Below are 14,398 nucleotides of genomic sequence, written 5' to 3'. Positions count from 1 at the left end.
TCCTTGTTACCTCACTTTCCCCTCTGCCTGAACCATAGCTGGACCCCAGGAAAATCTCATAATAGTATTTTGTCTCCAGAGAGTAGAGAGACTGAGGTCTCCTTTAGGCAGTCATCAACTTTTCTCAGGGAAGGTTGGACTCTGTGTTTGAATTTTGCTGAGCTGGCACTGTCTTTGAACCCACAAAATGCCTTGCCATTCCGCCAACGTGCGAATGAGCTGGAGGGTGAGGGTTGTGGGGAGCAGGCTCTTTACCTGTGCTGAAACCGTGTGGGCCAAAATAGTCAACACCAAATACCATAAGGACTGCTAGACTGTTGGGCATGAGCCAGATTTTGGGTGCCATCTCACCACTGACTTGGAGGTTTGATACCGTTTCCTGCTCAAGACCAGAAGCAATCTTGGAGTAATTCCTTGCCCTATGCACACTGTACCTAAGACCTCTGATGAACCCTGACATACCATATTGGTTCCTCCAAAGTAGGTTTCCTGATGGCACATGTGCAAGAGTTTCAAGGCATCTGTCAGGGCCCCCATCTTGGCTCTGGAGAAAGTCCCTGCTTTTGCATTCTCTTCTTCACAGCTTACAGCACATTCCCAGACTTGGGGGAGGGAGGCTTCCAAGTTATTAGAATTAGGGTATGTTTATGTGGGGGGGTGGTGAGTGCATGATGGAAAGGACAGATGTCTCCTTATGTCACATTCCATCATGGAGAGTTTGTCTAGGGAGGAGGCAAGGGCTTTAAAAAGCCTTAGGACTCGTGGGACCTAGGTGAAAGGAAGCACTGTGGAGCAAAGAGCCACCAGTGTGCAGAGCTGGTAGGTGTGTGAAGGGTCTGGGGAGGGGGGAGGGGCCTCCAATGGTTGGAATAGGGGCTGTTTGGGTTATTTTAAAGGTCCATACTGGGGAGCAGGGGGCCTGGGTTTGATTGTTCTGGTTCTCAGTGAGTCCATCTCTGCCCCACAACACCCTTCTGGCTCCATCTTCGTAAAAGGAAGGGTCTGTACCCAAAGGGCTGCATGATCTTTTGCCTCTCCCATTCTCCCCTAAAACCCAACCAATCAGTCTCAGAATCTGAGAATGGAATAGAAGGAAAGATAAGGGACAAAATTGAGGAGCCTCATAGCTTATTCTTACTTAGTCCTCTTAGAAGAGGCAAATTATCCCTTCTTCCTCAGCAACCATTGCCATACACACTCTTCTCCCACCTCCCTGCACCCGTCTCCTCCACTGGAGCTGCTGCCATGGTTGCCAGGCATGGTTGCTAAGTCTCTGCATGGAAGGGTTGGCGTGGGCTGTGCTGCCACTAACATTACCATGGTGAATCAGGGGACACCTGGTATAGGCTTGGGGGGAGGGATCATGTAGATGTAAGCAACACCTTCTGCCCCTGGGACAGAATGATCCTAAAAGGTGACCATCTTAAGCACCACTTCAGGCGGGGTGGGGGGGGGGGGGGGGGGTAGTGAGCCAGGGATTGTGGCAGTGGTGAGGGGGAGCTCTACCCGGGGAAGTGGGGGCCACTTTTATCATTTCAGTTGCTAGGGGGTTGGTTTTGCCAAGAGAGCACAGTATTCCTCCTCCATCCCTTCTGAAAGGGTGCAAATGCATAACCACCGTGGTCTGTCCTCCATAAGGCTCAGCAGAGCTGTGTGGGCACAGAACAGTATGACCCCCAAGTCCTGGCTCCTGGATTGGGGGAGAGAGCCTGCTGCGGGGAGAGGGCTCCATAGGTCCCCAAGGACAAACATGTGGAACAGGAGTGTGGGACAGTTAGGATGGCCAAGACAGACTCCTGTGTGCAGCTGTACAAGCAGCCTTGGGCTGCAACACTGAGAGGGTAAGGAGTTAAGGGTGTGGAGGTTACCCTTTCTGGGCTTGGGGGAGGCAGCTCTCCCCCAGAGTCACATAAAAGCTGTGTGAAAACCACCGCCTCCTCCCTCCACCGCATGGAAGCTGGTTACTCATCTCTCTGCACCCGAACAGCCACTGCCGCTAAAAATAGACCCCCTGCACCCCAACCCCATGGAAACCAGCGGAGAGTGGCAGGCAAAGACCTTGACTTCCATTCCCATCACCTCCCTGTCCGGGAAACTGAAAACCGAGGCAGGAAGTCAGAGGCAGAACCCTGGTGGTCAGGCATCCCGACAAGAAGAAGAGGGAAGGATTAAAACGACAGGAAGCTTGAAGAAATGGGGGTGGGGGAGGGGCACCGTCAGCTTGGCAAGAATTAGAAGTCCCCTGCCCACTCACGCAGGTCCCATCAGGCTTGGGGGACATGAGCAATGGGAAGGGGCGCCCAATCCCGGGCCCCAGGGGGCGGCCGTGCACATGGGGGAGGTAACAGCGCTGTGCCGTCCGCGCCGCGCCGTGTCACATGCGCGCGCGCACACACACACAGACAGGCACACACGTGTGCCCGGGTATATATAGTCCCCAGTCTCTGGCCCCGTTCGCTCTGCAGTGGGCGCCGGCTCCTCGGGCTGGGAGGGGGCTCTCGGGGCGGGTGGGAGGGTGGGGGGCCGGGGTGGGGTGGGGCAGGATGCTGGATGGCCAGCTATTCTCCGAGGGGCCCGACAGCCCCCGGGAGCCCCAGGATGAGGAGTCTGGCAGCTGCCTCTGGGTGCAGAAATCCAAGCTGCTGGTGATCGAAGTGAAGACAATTTCCTGTCATTATAGTCGCCGCGCCCCTCCTCGACAGCCCATGGACTTCCAAGCCAGCCACTGGGCCCGTGGGCCCCAGAGCCGCACGTGAGTGAAGGAGGGGTGACGGGAAGAGAGTGGTGGGGCGGGGAGTGGGGTCCGGACCTCCCCGCAGGCACCAGCCAGTGCTGCTGGTCCCCCTTCTCTTTCCCACACCTCCCCCCACCCCATCCCGAGGGCTGGGGCCTGACTCGTCCCGCATTGTTTTGGGGGGCAGGAGTGGGTGTGAGGAAGGGCAAGAGGTGAGATGGGGCAGACGCTGTTAAAGTGTGCATGGAGAGATGGTGAGGAGTCCGGCTTCGACTTCAGCCCTAACGTATACGCACGTGCACACGCACACACACTCACACACACCCCTCCACACACCTGCCCCAAATGGTCTCCAGTGCTCCCAGCTCCCCGGATTTCGGCCCCCTTCCCCCACAAACTGCTCACCTGGGTTCCTGCTCATTGTCCCAGGTGTGGGCCGCGCTCGGGATCCCCTGAACCGCCGCCCCGCCGTCCCTGGGCCTCCAGGGTGCTGCAGGAGGCGACCAACTGGCGGGCGGGGCCCCCGGCCGAGGCCCGAGCCCGGGAGCAAGAGAAAAGGAAAGCGGCATCGCAAGAGCGGGAGGCCAAGGAGACCGAGCGAAAAAGGCGCAAGGCTGGTGGGGCCCGAAGGAGCCCCCTCGGTCGGCCCCGCCCGGAACCTCGGAACGCCCCTCGGGTGGCCCAGCCTGTAGGGCCCTCAGCTCCTTCACGACCCGAGCGCCTGGGGCTGGCGGGGCGACCGCCCCGTCCATCCGCGCAGCCTCAGAGCGACCCAGGGGCGGCGTGGGCGGGGCCCTGGGGAGGTAGGCGGTCAGGGCCCCCCAGCTACGAGGCACACCTGCTGCTAAGGGGCGCAGCCGGGACGGCCCTGCGACGACGCTGGGACCGCCCGCCACCCTACGTGGCTCCACCTTCTTACGAAGGCCCCCACAGGACCTTGGGGTCTAAGCGAGGCCCCGAGCCCTCCCAGGCGCCCGCCTCAGCAGCCTGTGCTCCGACTCCGGCCAGGACAGAGGGAGGGTTCACAAAGAAGAGGCTGGATCCTCGGATCTATCGGGACGTCCTCGGGGCTTGGGGTCTCCGACAGGGACGGGGTCTCCTGGGGGGATCCCCAGGCTGTGGAACAGCCAGGCCAAGGCTGGAGTCCGGCAAAGGGGCCGTGGAGAAAAGCCTGGGGCTGGCTAGTGCCGGCCCGAATAGTGGTAGTGACAGCCATCCCCAAGCCAAAGCTGCTGGGAGCCCAAGCTCGGAGACAGCTCCTGCGGGGTTGGCCGCTGCGACTCCCAGCCCACCGCGTCCCGCTCCCAGGTCCAGGCCCCGTCTCAAGGGCCCCGGGGAAGGGAAAGAAAGTAGGGAACAGAGCTGGCTCCCCAAATGCTGGATTCCCTCCCTTAAAAGGCAGCCACCGCGACATAGCCAGACCCTCCCCAGACCCTGGGCTCCAGGAGGCACTGGATGGAGAGAGTCCCTGGGTCATAGAGAGGGGGCAGGACCTGAGACCTTGGAGGGTTGGAAAGGGGCCCGCCGCGCCCACACCCTGCCCCGCAGCTCCCGCGGCCCTGCTCGGGGAGAAGGCGTCTTTGTCATTGACGCCACGTGCGTGGTGATACGCTCCCAGTACGTTCCAACCCCTCGAACCCAGCATGTACAGCTTCTGCCCAATGGGGTGCCGCGCGTCGGGGGGGATGCCCCTAACCAACCGAAGCCCAACAAGGAAGAGGTCGAGGGAGTCGCGGCCTTTCCCTCCCCATGCCAAAAACTGCTGTTGAGCAGTCGCTTTTCACACCAGCTCGGTGGGGGGCGAGGGTTCGAAGCTGAGGGCGGGAAGCCCCCGGACTCCTCCTTGGAGGAGCGCGCCTCCCGCATCTTGGGGCTCCCGGTTGGCGAAGTAAACCTGCAGGACGCCCCCACGCAGCCAGGTAGCCCAGAGCGCTCAGTCTTAGGCCCACCGGCTTCGGGAGGCGCGGGCAGTGCCGAGGGCTCGGAGGAAGTGGCGGCTGTCCCGCGGCGCGCGGGCCGGGGCTGGGCGCGGACCCCAGGGCCCTACGCCGGGGCCCTGCGGGAAGCCGTGTCCCGCATCCGGCGTCACACTGCCCCGGACTCGGACTCAGACGAAGCTGCGGAGCTCAGCGTCCACAGCGGCTCTTCTGATGGAAGCGACACCGAAGCCTCGGGCGCCTCCTGGCGAAATGAGCGGCCCCGGCCCGGGGAAGGCGGGAAGACGGCAGAGCTGAGCGACAGTATCCGAGAGATTCTAGATGTCATCAACCGAACCGAGGAGGCCTTCTTCGGAGAAAGGGACACTAAGGGGATGCCACAGGGAAATAGGGAGCAGGAGTGAGAGGCCCTTTCTTGTATTTGTGTTCCCCAACCTTTCCATCTTTGGGCCCACTGGTCCTCTTTCTTCCTCACAGACTTCCTTGTACCCCTTACCCATAGCCGTTCCCACACTTGAAATAGCAGCCGCCCAATTGAAAGGAAAGGGAGCATGTGGCAATTCATGGTTTCTTTTTTTTCTTTTCTTTGTCCTTTCCTTTCTTACTTTCCTTTCCCTTCCTTTCCTTTCCGGGAGAGGCGAGGATGAGCAGTTGACTTTAATCCCTGCTCCATTCAGGGCACTGGGGTAAAATCTTCACCAAGGGCAGATGAACTAGTTGTGGAGCTGAGCAGAGAGACCTAGCCAGGACCAGGAGGGAGGGCAGGGATGGTATAGTCATAGGAGGGCAACTTAGGGTGGAGTCTCTGGGCTGGAGGGAGAAAGTGATGGAAGAGGCTTCTGAGTGCGGTGACCAGGTGACATAGAGGCCTTTGGCAGAAGAGGAAGGGACCCAGAAGCAGCCAGCAAAACAGGAAGAGGGCTTACTTTGGTGTCACAAGGCCCCAAACGAGGTTCCAATCCCAACTCTGACACTGACTGCTGGGTGACCTAAGGCAAGTCACTTCCCTTCTCCAGGCCTACTAATATGTAAAATGAGGGAGTCCTAACATCATCTCTGATGTTTTGGATCCTTGGGGGAGGATTTGTATCTTATCCTCTCCTCCACCGGCTGAGAAAGAGAATTAGGAATAAATGTACAGAGTCTGAGTGTCCCTGGGTGGCTTCATTTTCACCTGCACTCGTTCACAACTCAAGAGATTGTCCAAGGTTTGCAGAAGATCTGAGTGAGTGGCTGAGGGCTTCTATCCCAGTATCTTAGGTTTAGGTGAGGGCTCCCCAAAGCAGAGCAGGAGTGTGGCCTTGTCGCTGTCCCTGGCCTGCAGTGGTCTGAGCTGGGGAGGGAAGGCAGCCAGTGAATCAGCTTGGGACCTCTTTAGGCCTTCCCCTTTTCCTCCTCTCCAGTGTTCCTTAGTGATGCTATGAATTGTTACCACAATTTCACACCCGGGTGGTGTCACTCATCTGAAAGAACCCTGAAAATTTCTTGCATCTCTGCCTCTTCCAGAAACCTTGGCCAGGGAAGGAAGAGGGAGGCTGGTCCCCAAAAGCCTGTAGGTGTGGGGTGTGATACTCGCTGTAGCCACTATGGGGCGCGCGCAGGTCGCGGATTTCCCCAGTAGCTAATTCCCGAGTCCCCCGCCCCGTACCCAGGCACTGCTAGTTAACCAGTTGATTCCCAGTTACTGCGCGCCGGTCCCCCGCCTTCCAGCCGTGTGAGGTCGGGGGCAGTCCTCTGGCCTTCTAGACTTCTGGAGCGCGCGGAGCCCCTCTTTGTACTCACCCACGCCAAGTGGCTTGGGACCCAGACACTGAAGTCTTTTTTCTCTACCATCTTGGAGAGCTCTGTCTCTATTTACTAGCCATGCGAATTTGGCCAAATCACTTCACCTCCCTGAGCCTCAGTTTCCTCATCTGTCAAATGGGGGTTTATAAACACCTACCTCGCAGGGTTGTTGTGAGGATTTTATGCGATAATGTATGTAAAGCGCCTTGCACAGTGCCTGGCACACAGTAGGCGCTCAATAAATCTAAGCTTCCCTTTGTCCAATCTTGGCATGTTCTTCCTTTCACCGACCTACTCCCTCCCTCCGTTGTCCTTCCCCCAGGGTTCCAGTTTCTTCCCACTTGGTGGGGGGCTGGGGGGACTCCTTTCTTTGATGGAAACTCCCGGCTCAACCCTGTCTCCCCTAGTCCGGACTCTTCCTTCCTTGCCCCCCACCCCACCCCCGCTGGCTCTTCCCACTGCCCCGGCGCACTCCCCCCACCCCCCATTCCGGGCAAGGGCTGAGTCAGCCTGGGTAAATTTAGCCGCCGACTCGGCGGGGCGCGGGGGCTTCGCCCAGACTCAGTCGCAGAGTCCTGGCCCGCCCGCCTCTGCCCCCATCCCTGCCGAGTCCACCAGCTCGAACTCTGCGTTCAGAGCCCCAGCCCCATTCTCAAACCACTTCTGATTTGGGTCTCCAGTTATCTCCATGTCACTCCCTACCCTCACCAGACAGACTAGGCAGGGCAGTTTGGGAGGTCGCGCTGGACCACAGCCTGTGGCAAGCTGACTTTGGTTCAGTGAAGGGGGGAGTGTCTCCTTGGGCTTCTGAACCTGAAGGGAGAGCATTGATCGGAATCACCCTGGAGAGCTCATCCCAGAACCTGCCCGAGACCCATAAAGTCAGGTTTCAAGTTAGCTCTTGCTGGGGAGGAGGTAAAGGAAGTGAGGTTCACCTCACTTTGGGCAGAGATCAGTTTCCTAAGGTCAGTCTACCTTCTACCTACAAGTCGATTCTAACTATTGAGCACTTACTGAGCACCTGAGAGGAACCGGGCTCTGGCTGGGTTGGGCTCCAGGAAAGGGAGGAGTAAGTAAGGCCTGCCTTACTGCCTTCACAATGGGGTGAAGATGAAAACACACAAATAACGATAGTAGTGAGCAGGGAGTGGTAAGTACTACAAGGAGTCAAACCAGGGAGATTGTATGGATTTTACGAGCTCAGGAAAGGCTCCCCGAAGGAGGAGACATCTGAAATAGCATCTGGGGAAAGGGGTTCCAAGCAGAGGGAAGAGCAAAAATGGGAGCACGGATATGGGGAAACAGTATGTGTAGGAAATTACCAAACGGTCTGCTTAGACTGGAGTGGAGGGAACATTCGGAGCACTTGCGGAAGATAAAGGCAGGAGTGGAAACTGAGGGCACGCTGGGGTGAGGCTGGCCCACTAGGGAGAATGGGCCTTGGGCCTCTGGGCTTGAGAAGAGAATGGCCTTCAGGCCAGGAGGAAGACCGAGGAAGGCCAGGGCAGTGGTGAGAGCATCTGCCTGGAGTTTGCTACAGCCCAGGGGCTCCAGGCTCTTGGGCTAGTAGAAGAGGTGAGCCGTGCAGGATAGTGGGAGGTAGACTCCGCCATGCTGCGAAAGCCTCTTCGGGGCTGAACACCCAGGAGGCCAGGCTCTCAGAGCTCACCCACACTACTACCGTTACCAGAGAAATGGTGTAGTATGGTGTTTAGCGCATGGACTCGGGGGCCTGGCAGCATGGCTTTAGATCTTGCCCCTACCTCACACCAGCTGTGTGACCTTGGGCAATTACTCAACCTCCCAGCGTCTTGGGGTCCTCAGTTATAAAATGGGGTTATTAATAGTGCCTTTCTCATAGGCCTGCGGGGAGGATTAAACGATTCAATATGTAAAAGCACTTAGAACCATGCCCGGCACATAGGAAGTAATACCTAAGCGTTAAGCTCTGATTATGATTTATCTCTAGAACTATTTCATTAGTATTTGGGGGTTTAGGAACAGGAGGATGGGGAAGTAGAGATAGGGCAAGAGGTGGGACAGGCAGCAGAGGCCAGGTCAAGAGGAGCGGGGAGGTCTGGGATGGAGAAAGTCCCTTGAATGGGTGAATGGTGTACATGGAACCTCTGGGTAGTTAGAGCCGTGATGCAACCCACACCCCTTCCCCAGGACTTCCTCCATCTTTGCCTAAGGGTGGAGTCAGCGCCAGCTGCTAAAGATCTGGGGAGAAAGGGATAGAGAGGAGGAGAGGAGTGACTGCAGGTCTGGGGGCCAGCCCTTGGTGAGCCATATCTCAAACTGGCCCTGCGTGGCACTGTGGGTGGGAGGCTGGAGGCTCCCTGCTGCGAAAATGACTTCTAAATCTGGCTGCGTCTGCCAGCTGGTCAGCCTTGAGACGGAGGCCACAACCACCCCCAACCTTGGGACAGCCTCACAGGTCAGGTGTAGGGACAGCAGACGCAGGAGGGCGTGGTCAGGTTGGGGCAGCAGGACACTACCCTCCCAACAGCCAGGTTCTTCCCGGGAAGCCCTTGTCTGTTGTCCCAAACGGGGCCCAGTCAATATGGCCTTAAAGGCCCAGCGGGCCCCTTCCCCTTTCAGACTCTCGCGGGAGCCCTGGAACTTCCCTAGATCAGTCACAAATGGATAACAAAGAACCAGGCCGTAATTATGGGACTTTAGAGGATTCAGGGTCAGGAGTGTGCGTCTGGGGTATGAGGAAGAGAGAACCAGGAGAGTTCTGGCTGGACCTGAGTCTATAGGGAGTGTGCAAAGTGTGCCTGTGGGGAAAGGTGAGCATTCACTCATTCATTTGTTCACTCATTCATTAAACATGTGTGCCAGGCCCTAGGGACACACAAGAGACTCAGACCTGGTTCCTGTTTAAAGGGAGCTTCCGGTCTAGGGTGAGATCTCTATCTCTGTGTGAGATAGGGCGAGGGATGTGGGAGAGGAAACCCACAAAGGCATTACAGTGTAGACTGTATACATAATATATGTTAATGAAGGCCTTCTTGAGGATCCAGGCAAGCATGAAGGAAGGAGAAGGTCCCTGACTATGACTTCTGGGAGTGGGAATATACCTAAGGACTCTGAGAGATGGGTTACTGAGAGTGAATTTGTTAGTGAAGGCAGACTCAGTCTGCCTACTGTCCTCTCCCCTGCATGTCTTGGCATGGGGTGGGGCTTCCTCCCTTGGAGCCCCGGATACTACATAGCTTTTTATGGGTACTTTTTTTTAAATTAATTTATTTATTTTGAGAGAGAGAGAACAAGAAGGGGAGGGGCAGAGGGAAGGAAAGACAGAATCCCAAGCAGGCTCTGCACCATCAGTGCAGAGCCCGATGCGGGGCTCGAACCCACAAACCATGAGATCATGAACTAAGCCAGGGTCAGGAGTCGGAGGCTTAACTGACTGTGCCACAGGTGCCCCTTTATGACTCCTTTTATTTTATTATTACTTTTAAAATGTTTGTTCATTTTTGACAGAAAGAGCACGAGCAGGGGAGGGGCGGAGAGAGAGGGGAACAGAGGAGCCGAGGCGAGCTCGAGCTCGAGCTCCATGCTGACAGCAGTGAGCCTGATATGACTCGAACTCACCAAACGTCAGATTGCGACCTGAGCCGAAATCAGACGCTTAACTGACTGAGCCACCCAGGTGCCCCTTTTTGTGTCCTTTTAAAGAATAGCTGCTTCCTGCATCCATCTATCCATCATGCATGCATGTATCCATCTATACATCTCACCTGTCCATTTATCCAGCCAGCTGCCAATCCCTCTGTCATCCATTCACCCATTTATCCATCTGTTCGTTCATCCATTCACTCATCCATTCATCCATCCATCTCTTCTCTTAATGAGGACATATGATATGCCTAGCTCAGTGCTACAAGGAATGCCAAGCACAGAGCCCACAGTCCTCGGGAAGGTGGAAGCCTAGTAGGAGGACAGGAAACACGCAGATAACCATCCATGGGACAGCCAGTACCTGCTGTTCATGAAAGCCCTACCCAGAAGCTGCTTCAGGAGGCAAGGCCACTTTGCCAAGGGGTATGAGAAGGGCTGAAGGTAGGGAGGGACACCTGAGATGGGTTTCAACAGGGGGAGATGGGGAAGAGGTGCTTTCCAGGGCATGAGCAAAGGTAGAGAGGTGGGAAAGCCCAAAGCTTTCACGGGGAACAGAGTCAGTGGGGAATTCAGAGGAGCAAGGACCTTGGAATGATGTGTGTGAGCCAAATCATGAAGTGTCTCTGGAAAGCAAGGATAAAACGTTTGAGCTTTAGCGAGAGGGATTGAGGAAGAGGGGAGGGGCAGAGAGGTTTTGAGCTGCGAATGTCCCTCCTCAACACCTATAGCATTGTTTTCTCTGCTGCTTGATCACGGCCTTCGTTGGTCTTGTTATGTTGTGGAATCTCCTGCTGGACCATAAGCTACTTAAGGGTAGTGCCTTTGACTTAGCTCTGTATCCACTACAAGCTGGGCCTGGAGCAGGCTCCCAGCAAATGCTGTCAGCGGGTAGGAAGAAATGATAAAACTGTGTAACAGGAACACTGGCACAGCAATTCAGGGTCAGATAAATGGGAGGAGAGGGGGCTGCTGCCTGGTGTCCTTCCAGCCCCCACTCCAGCATAGGGATAAACCCCCGCTTTCTTTGCTGGTCTCTCCAGGAGCTCTTCCAAGAGGCACCACAAGGTGGCGCTGTTCTGACTGTAGTTCTGTGTTCAGCCGAGGTCCTTAAAATGTTTGCAGTTGGAGGAGTGCCCATCCAAGAACTGTCCCTGGATGGTCTAGACATTTCCTTCCAGCAAGTGCTGAGACAGAATGAAAAGGCTAAGTGCAGCTATGGAAAAGCAGAGCCAACAGACCCCCAACCCCACTGCAAGTACCAGCCTCATGTATCCATTCATTCATGTGACAGTACCTACTATGTGTCAGGTACAATGTTAGGCTCTTGGAAAAACAGCAGTGAACGATCATAGTCCCTGCCTTCAAGAGCTTGACATCTAGTCTTAACCAAAAACCAAATCTTTTTTTTTTTTTGCTATCGTTCTCTTTCTTTTACACACACACACACACACACACACACACACACACACGCACACACACACACACACACACACACACTTGCCAAGCCAATCCCCTTGACCTGGGAAGCCATCTCCATGAGAAGTCTACTCTTTGGCACTGTTCATCCCTCCAAATCCGAGTTTCTCCCTATGGTTGCTGCATGGCCACATGAGTGTGACCCTTAGATGCTGCCTCCTTGGATAACTCCTCTTGCCCTCTCAGAGCTCCCTGACCAGCCCTTTCCTAGTCTTTCTCCCAACCTCCCCCATCACATCCACAGCCACACTGTCAGCTTTAGAAGCTCTAGGGACCTCCTGAGAGTACGTCTGCTATGGATTAGGGCCTCCTAATATTCTAGACCTCTGGAGGTTATAGGAACATGACCACTCATGTGGATCCACAGAAGGACCCTATGAGATCCTGGTGTCACCAGCCCAGACGTAAGGAGCTGGAGTGTCCAGAAAACCAAAGAGCTCAGAAACATGCCCCTCTGTGGCCTGGGGGCTCTGCCAGCCAAACCTGTCCCTAGACAGGCTGCCTTCTTTTTCTCATCTACTTTGGCAGGGTGGTGGGGGGGGCAGGCCTCTCCCTAGCTGTGACTCCATGGGGGTGGCTGTGGGAGACACTGGTTGAGAGGTGAAGCATTGTGGGACATTGTCCACTTTCCCAACATGCTCCAGGGCCCAACTTAGCCCTTGGCGGGTTTGGGAGAAGAGAGGAGGGAGGGTTGGTGCTGAGAGTGGGAGCCAGGCCCATCGAGGTCCCGGGAGTGAATGCCGCATTGTTGGCCAGGCCAGAGTCACAGATAATTACCTCAATTAGTGACAATGGGAGAGTAATAAATACAGGCTTAGTGTCTCCTACCCCACCAGGGCTCCGAAGATTAATCCAGGCTGACGGGCGGGCCCTGAAAGGCGTGATGGACAATTCATTAAACTCCCCAAATGCCGCACAACCTGGGCGTGAAGGCTGAGTTAGCCCCCTGGGGGCTGCGCCTTTGTCCTGATTGTGTGTCTCCGCCGCAGCAGAGCCGGGCAGCCCCCAGAGAGCGGGGAGGTGAGTGGGGCTCCCCCAGCCGGGCCAGGCGGCGGGAGGATTAGGCCTTGGTCCGGCCCTGGTTGCCCTGGCACACCAGCCCGGCCGGGCTGGAATGTCCGTGGGGGGGAGCAGGCCGAGCGGAGGGGCGGGGCCGACAAGGTGGGGTAAGGGGGGCACACAAAACCGGGGGCAGGAGGAGTTAATTAGACGCCAGCCGAGGAGGGCGAGGGGCCACAATAGGGCCGAGGGGCCGCCAGGGACGGCCCCTTCACTTCCGAGGATTAATAGGGAGGAGGGAGAGGGGAGGGGTTCGGCCCTGGGGGAGGAGAACTGGAAGCTTCCCAGGGTGGCACTGCCCCCTTTTGCCCAGCTTGGCACCTACTTGGCAAGTGACTGGGAGGCAGGAGGCTCTGGCAGCCTGGGCAGGTGGCCCCCAGCATCCCACAAAGTGGCTCTTTCTCCTGGCATGGCGCCTGCATTGGGAGATGATTGAGCAGGAGGAGAAAAAGGACCCTTCATTTATCTGGGGAGTAATGGAAGCAGGAATGTTTAGGGGCCCTGCTCTCAACACCCTCCACCTCCACCAACCTACTCTGAGGCAGAACCAGGAAGGAGCCTGAAGCTTTACCCTTTCTGATGAGGCTGCCGGGTTAAAGCCAAGAAGTCCGTAGAGGGACTAGTGCTGGTGTGAACACACGGGAGCCGGGCCACTGTGTGTGCGTGCACATACACGTGCAGACACTTGTGCTCACAGGTATTTTGATGCCCGGGCCTGGTGCTCAGCAGGCTGTCAGTCAACGCCTGTTGAATGAATGAATGAACTCTGGTTTTGCTGAGGGTAAGTGAGTGTGAGAAAGAGGAATGATGCCGGGCTGCACCGTGACACAGGGTGGCCTTGGGCCCTTTCCTTCTGAGGTCCTCAGTGTGGCCCGGGAAGGATGGAACCCCACCTCTGAGCAGACGAGCAAATGCCCAGGAAAAATGAAGTGGTGGGGGTTCCTTCCCTTTGAAAAGGGCAAAAAAAAAAAAAAAAAAGTGCAGTAGCCTCTTGGAAGCCCCACTTCCTCCTGTGCCCCAGGAACAGCCCTGGCTCCTCCCTAGGAGCCACCCCACCCTATCCCCTCCCAGGGAATGACAAGGGAGCGAGTTGGCGGCAGTTCCCTGGGCATATTTATAACCTGCTGCTCGCTCACCAGCGTCTGCTTTTAGCCCAGACGGGGGAGGGGGCAGGGGGGTGGTCTGTCTCATGCTGGGCGCCCCGGCTGGGTGTGGAAAGAGTGAGTAAGGGTGAGTGGTGGGCAGCTCTGTATGGATATTCCTGCTCACACCACAGCCAAACAGCTTATTTTCTCCTCATTTTGTTATTTTTCTCCCTCTAGCCTGGAGAGGAGGACTGAGCCAGCCTGAGGTGGGGAGGGGGGGGTGCTAGACCCTGGGGTATTTGCAGCCCCACTGACAGGGTTTTTCCAGGGTGCGTGTGGCAGGGTGTGTGTGGTGCCGGCTTGCTGACCCCCTGGGGACTGCGCTGGCCTGCCGTCTCACTCCTCTCAGCTTTTCCGCTCCCCCCCCCCCAGGGTATTTCAGGACTAGTGCCTCCCTCACCCGCTGAGGCCAACCATGTGTCCGGGGTCCCTGGCAGCCTCAGATCCCCCTGGGTGTGTGGCACCTGGCACCTGAAGATCAGAAGTGGGTGGAAGGGTAGCCTGGGTGGATAGGGCAGAGCTGGGGCATCAGGCCCATTCCTGACAACACTTGCCTATGGTGATACCTTTCCAGGCACAGCCCTTCGTGAGAATGGCACAGGTGATCATAACATGAAAAAGAATTAGCTTCTATG

General features: G+C 56.6%; 1 protein-coding gene across 1 annotated transcript; it reads left to right on the top strand.

The window, feature by feature from the left end:
- The first annotated feature begins 2,543 nt into the window (after nt 1-2,543).
- DDN (dendrin) lies at nt 2,544-5,075 on the top strand. The gene is made up of 2 exons (XM_042944696.1): nt 2,544-2,752; nt 3,164-5,075. The coding sequence occupies exons 1-2, from the start codon at nt 2,544-2,546 to the stop codon at nt 5,073-5,075; spliced, it is 2,121 nt and encodes a 706-aa protein (XP_042800630.1).
- Nucleotides 5,076-14,398: the final 9,323 nt, after the last annotated feature.

This window comes from Panthera leo, chromosome B4 (genome assembly GCF_018350215.1).
Source record: "Panthera leo isolate Ple1 chromosome B4, P.leo_Ple1_pat1.1, whole genome shotgun sequence".
NCBI lineage: Eukaryota > Metazoa > Chordata > Mammalia > Carnivora > Felidae > Panthera > Panthera leo.
Note: the sequence above shows the minus strand (reverse complement) of the source record. Positions and strands in the feature narration are given on the sequence as shown.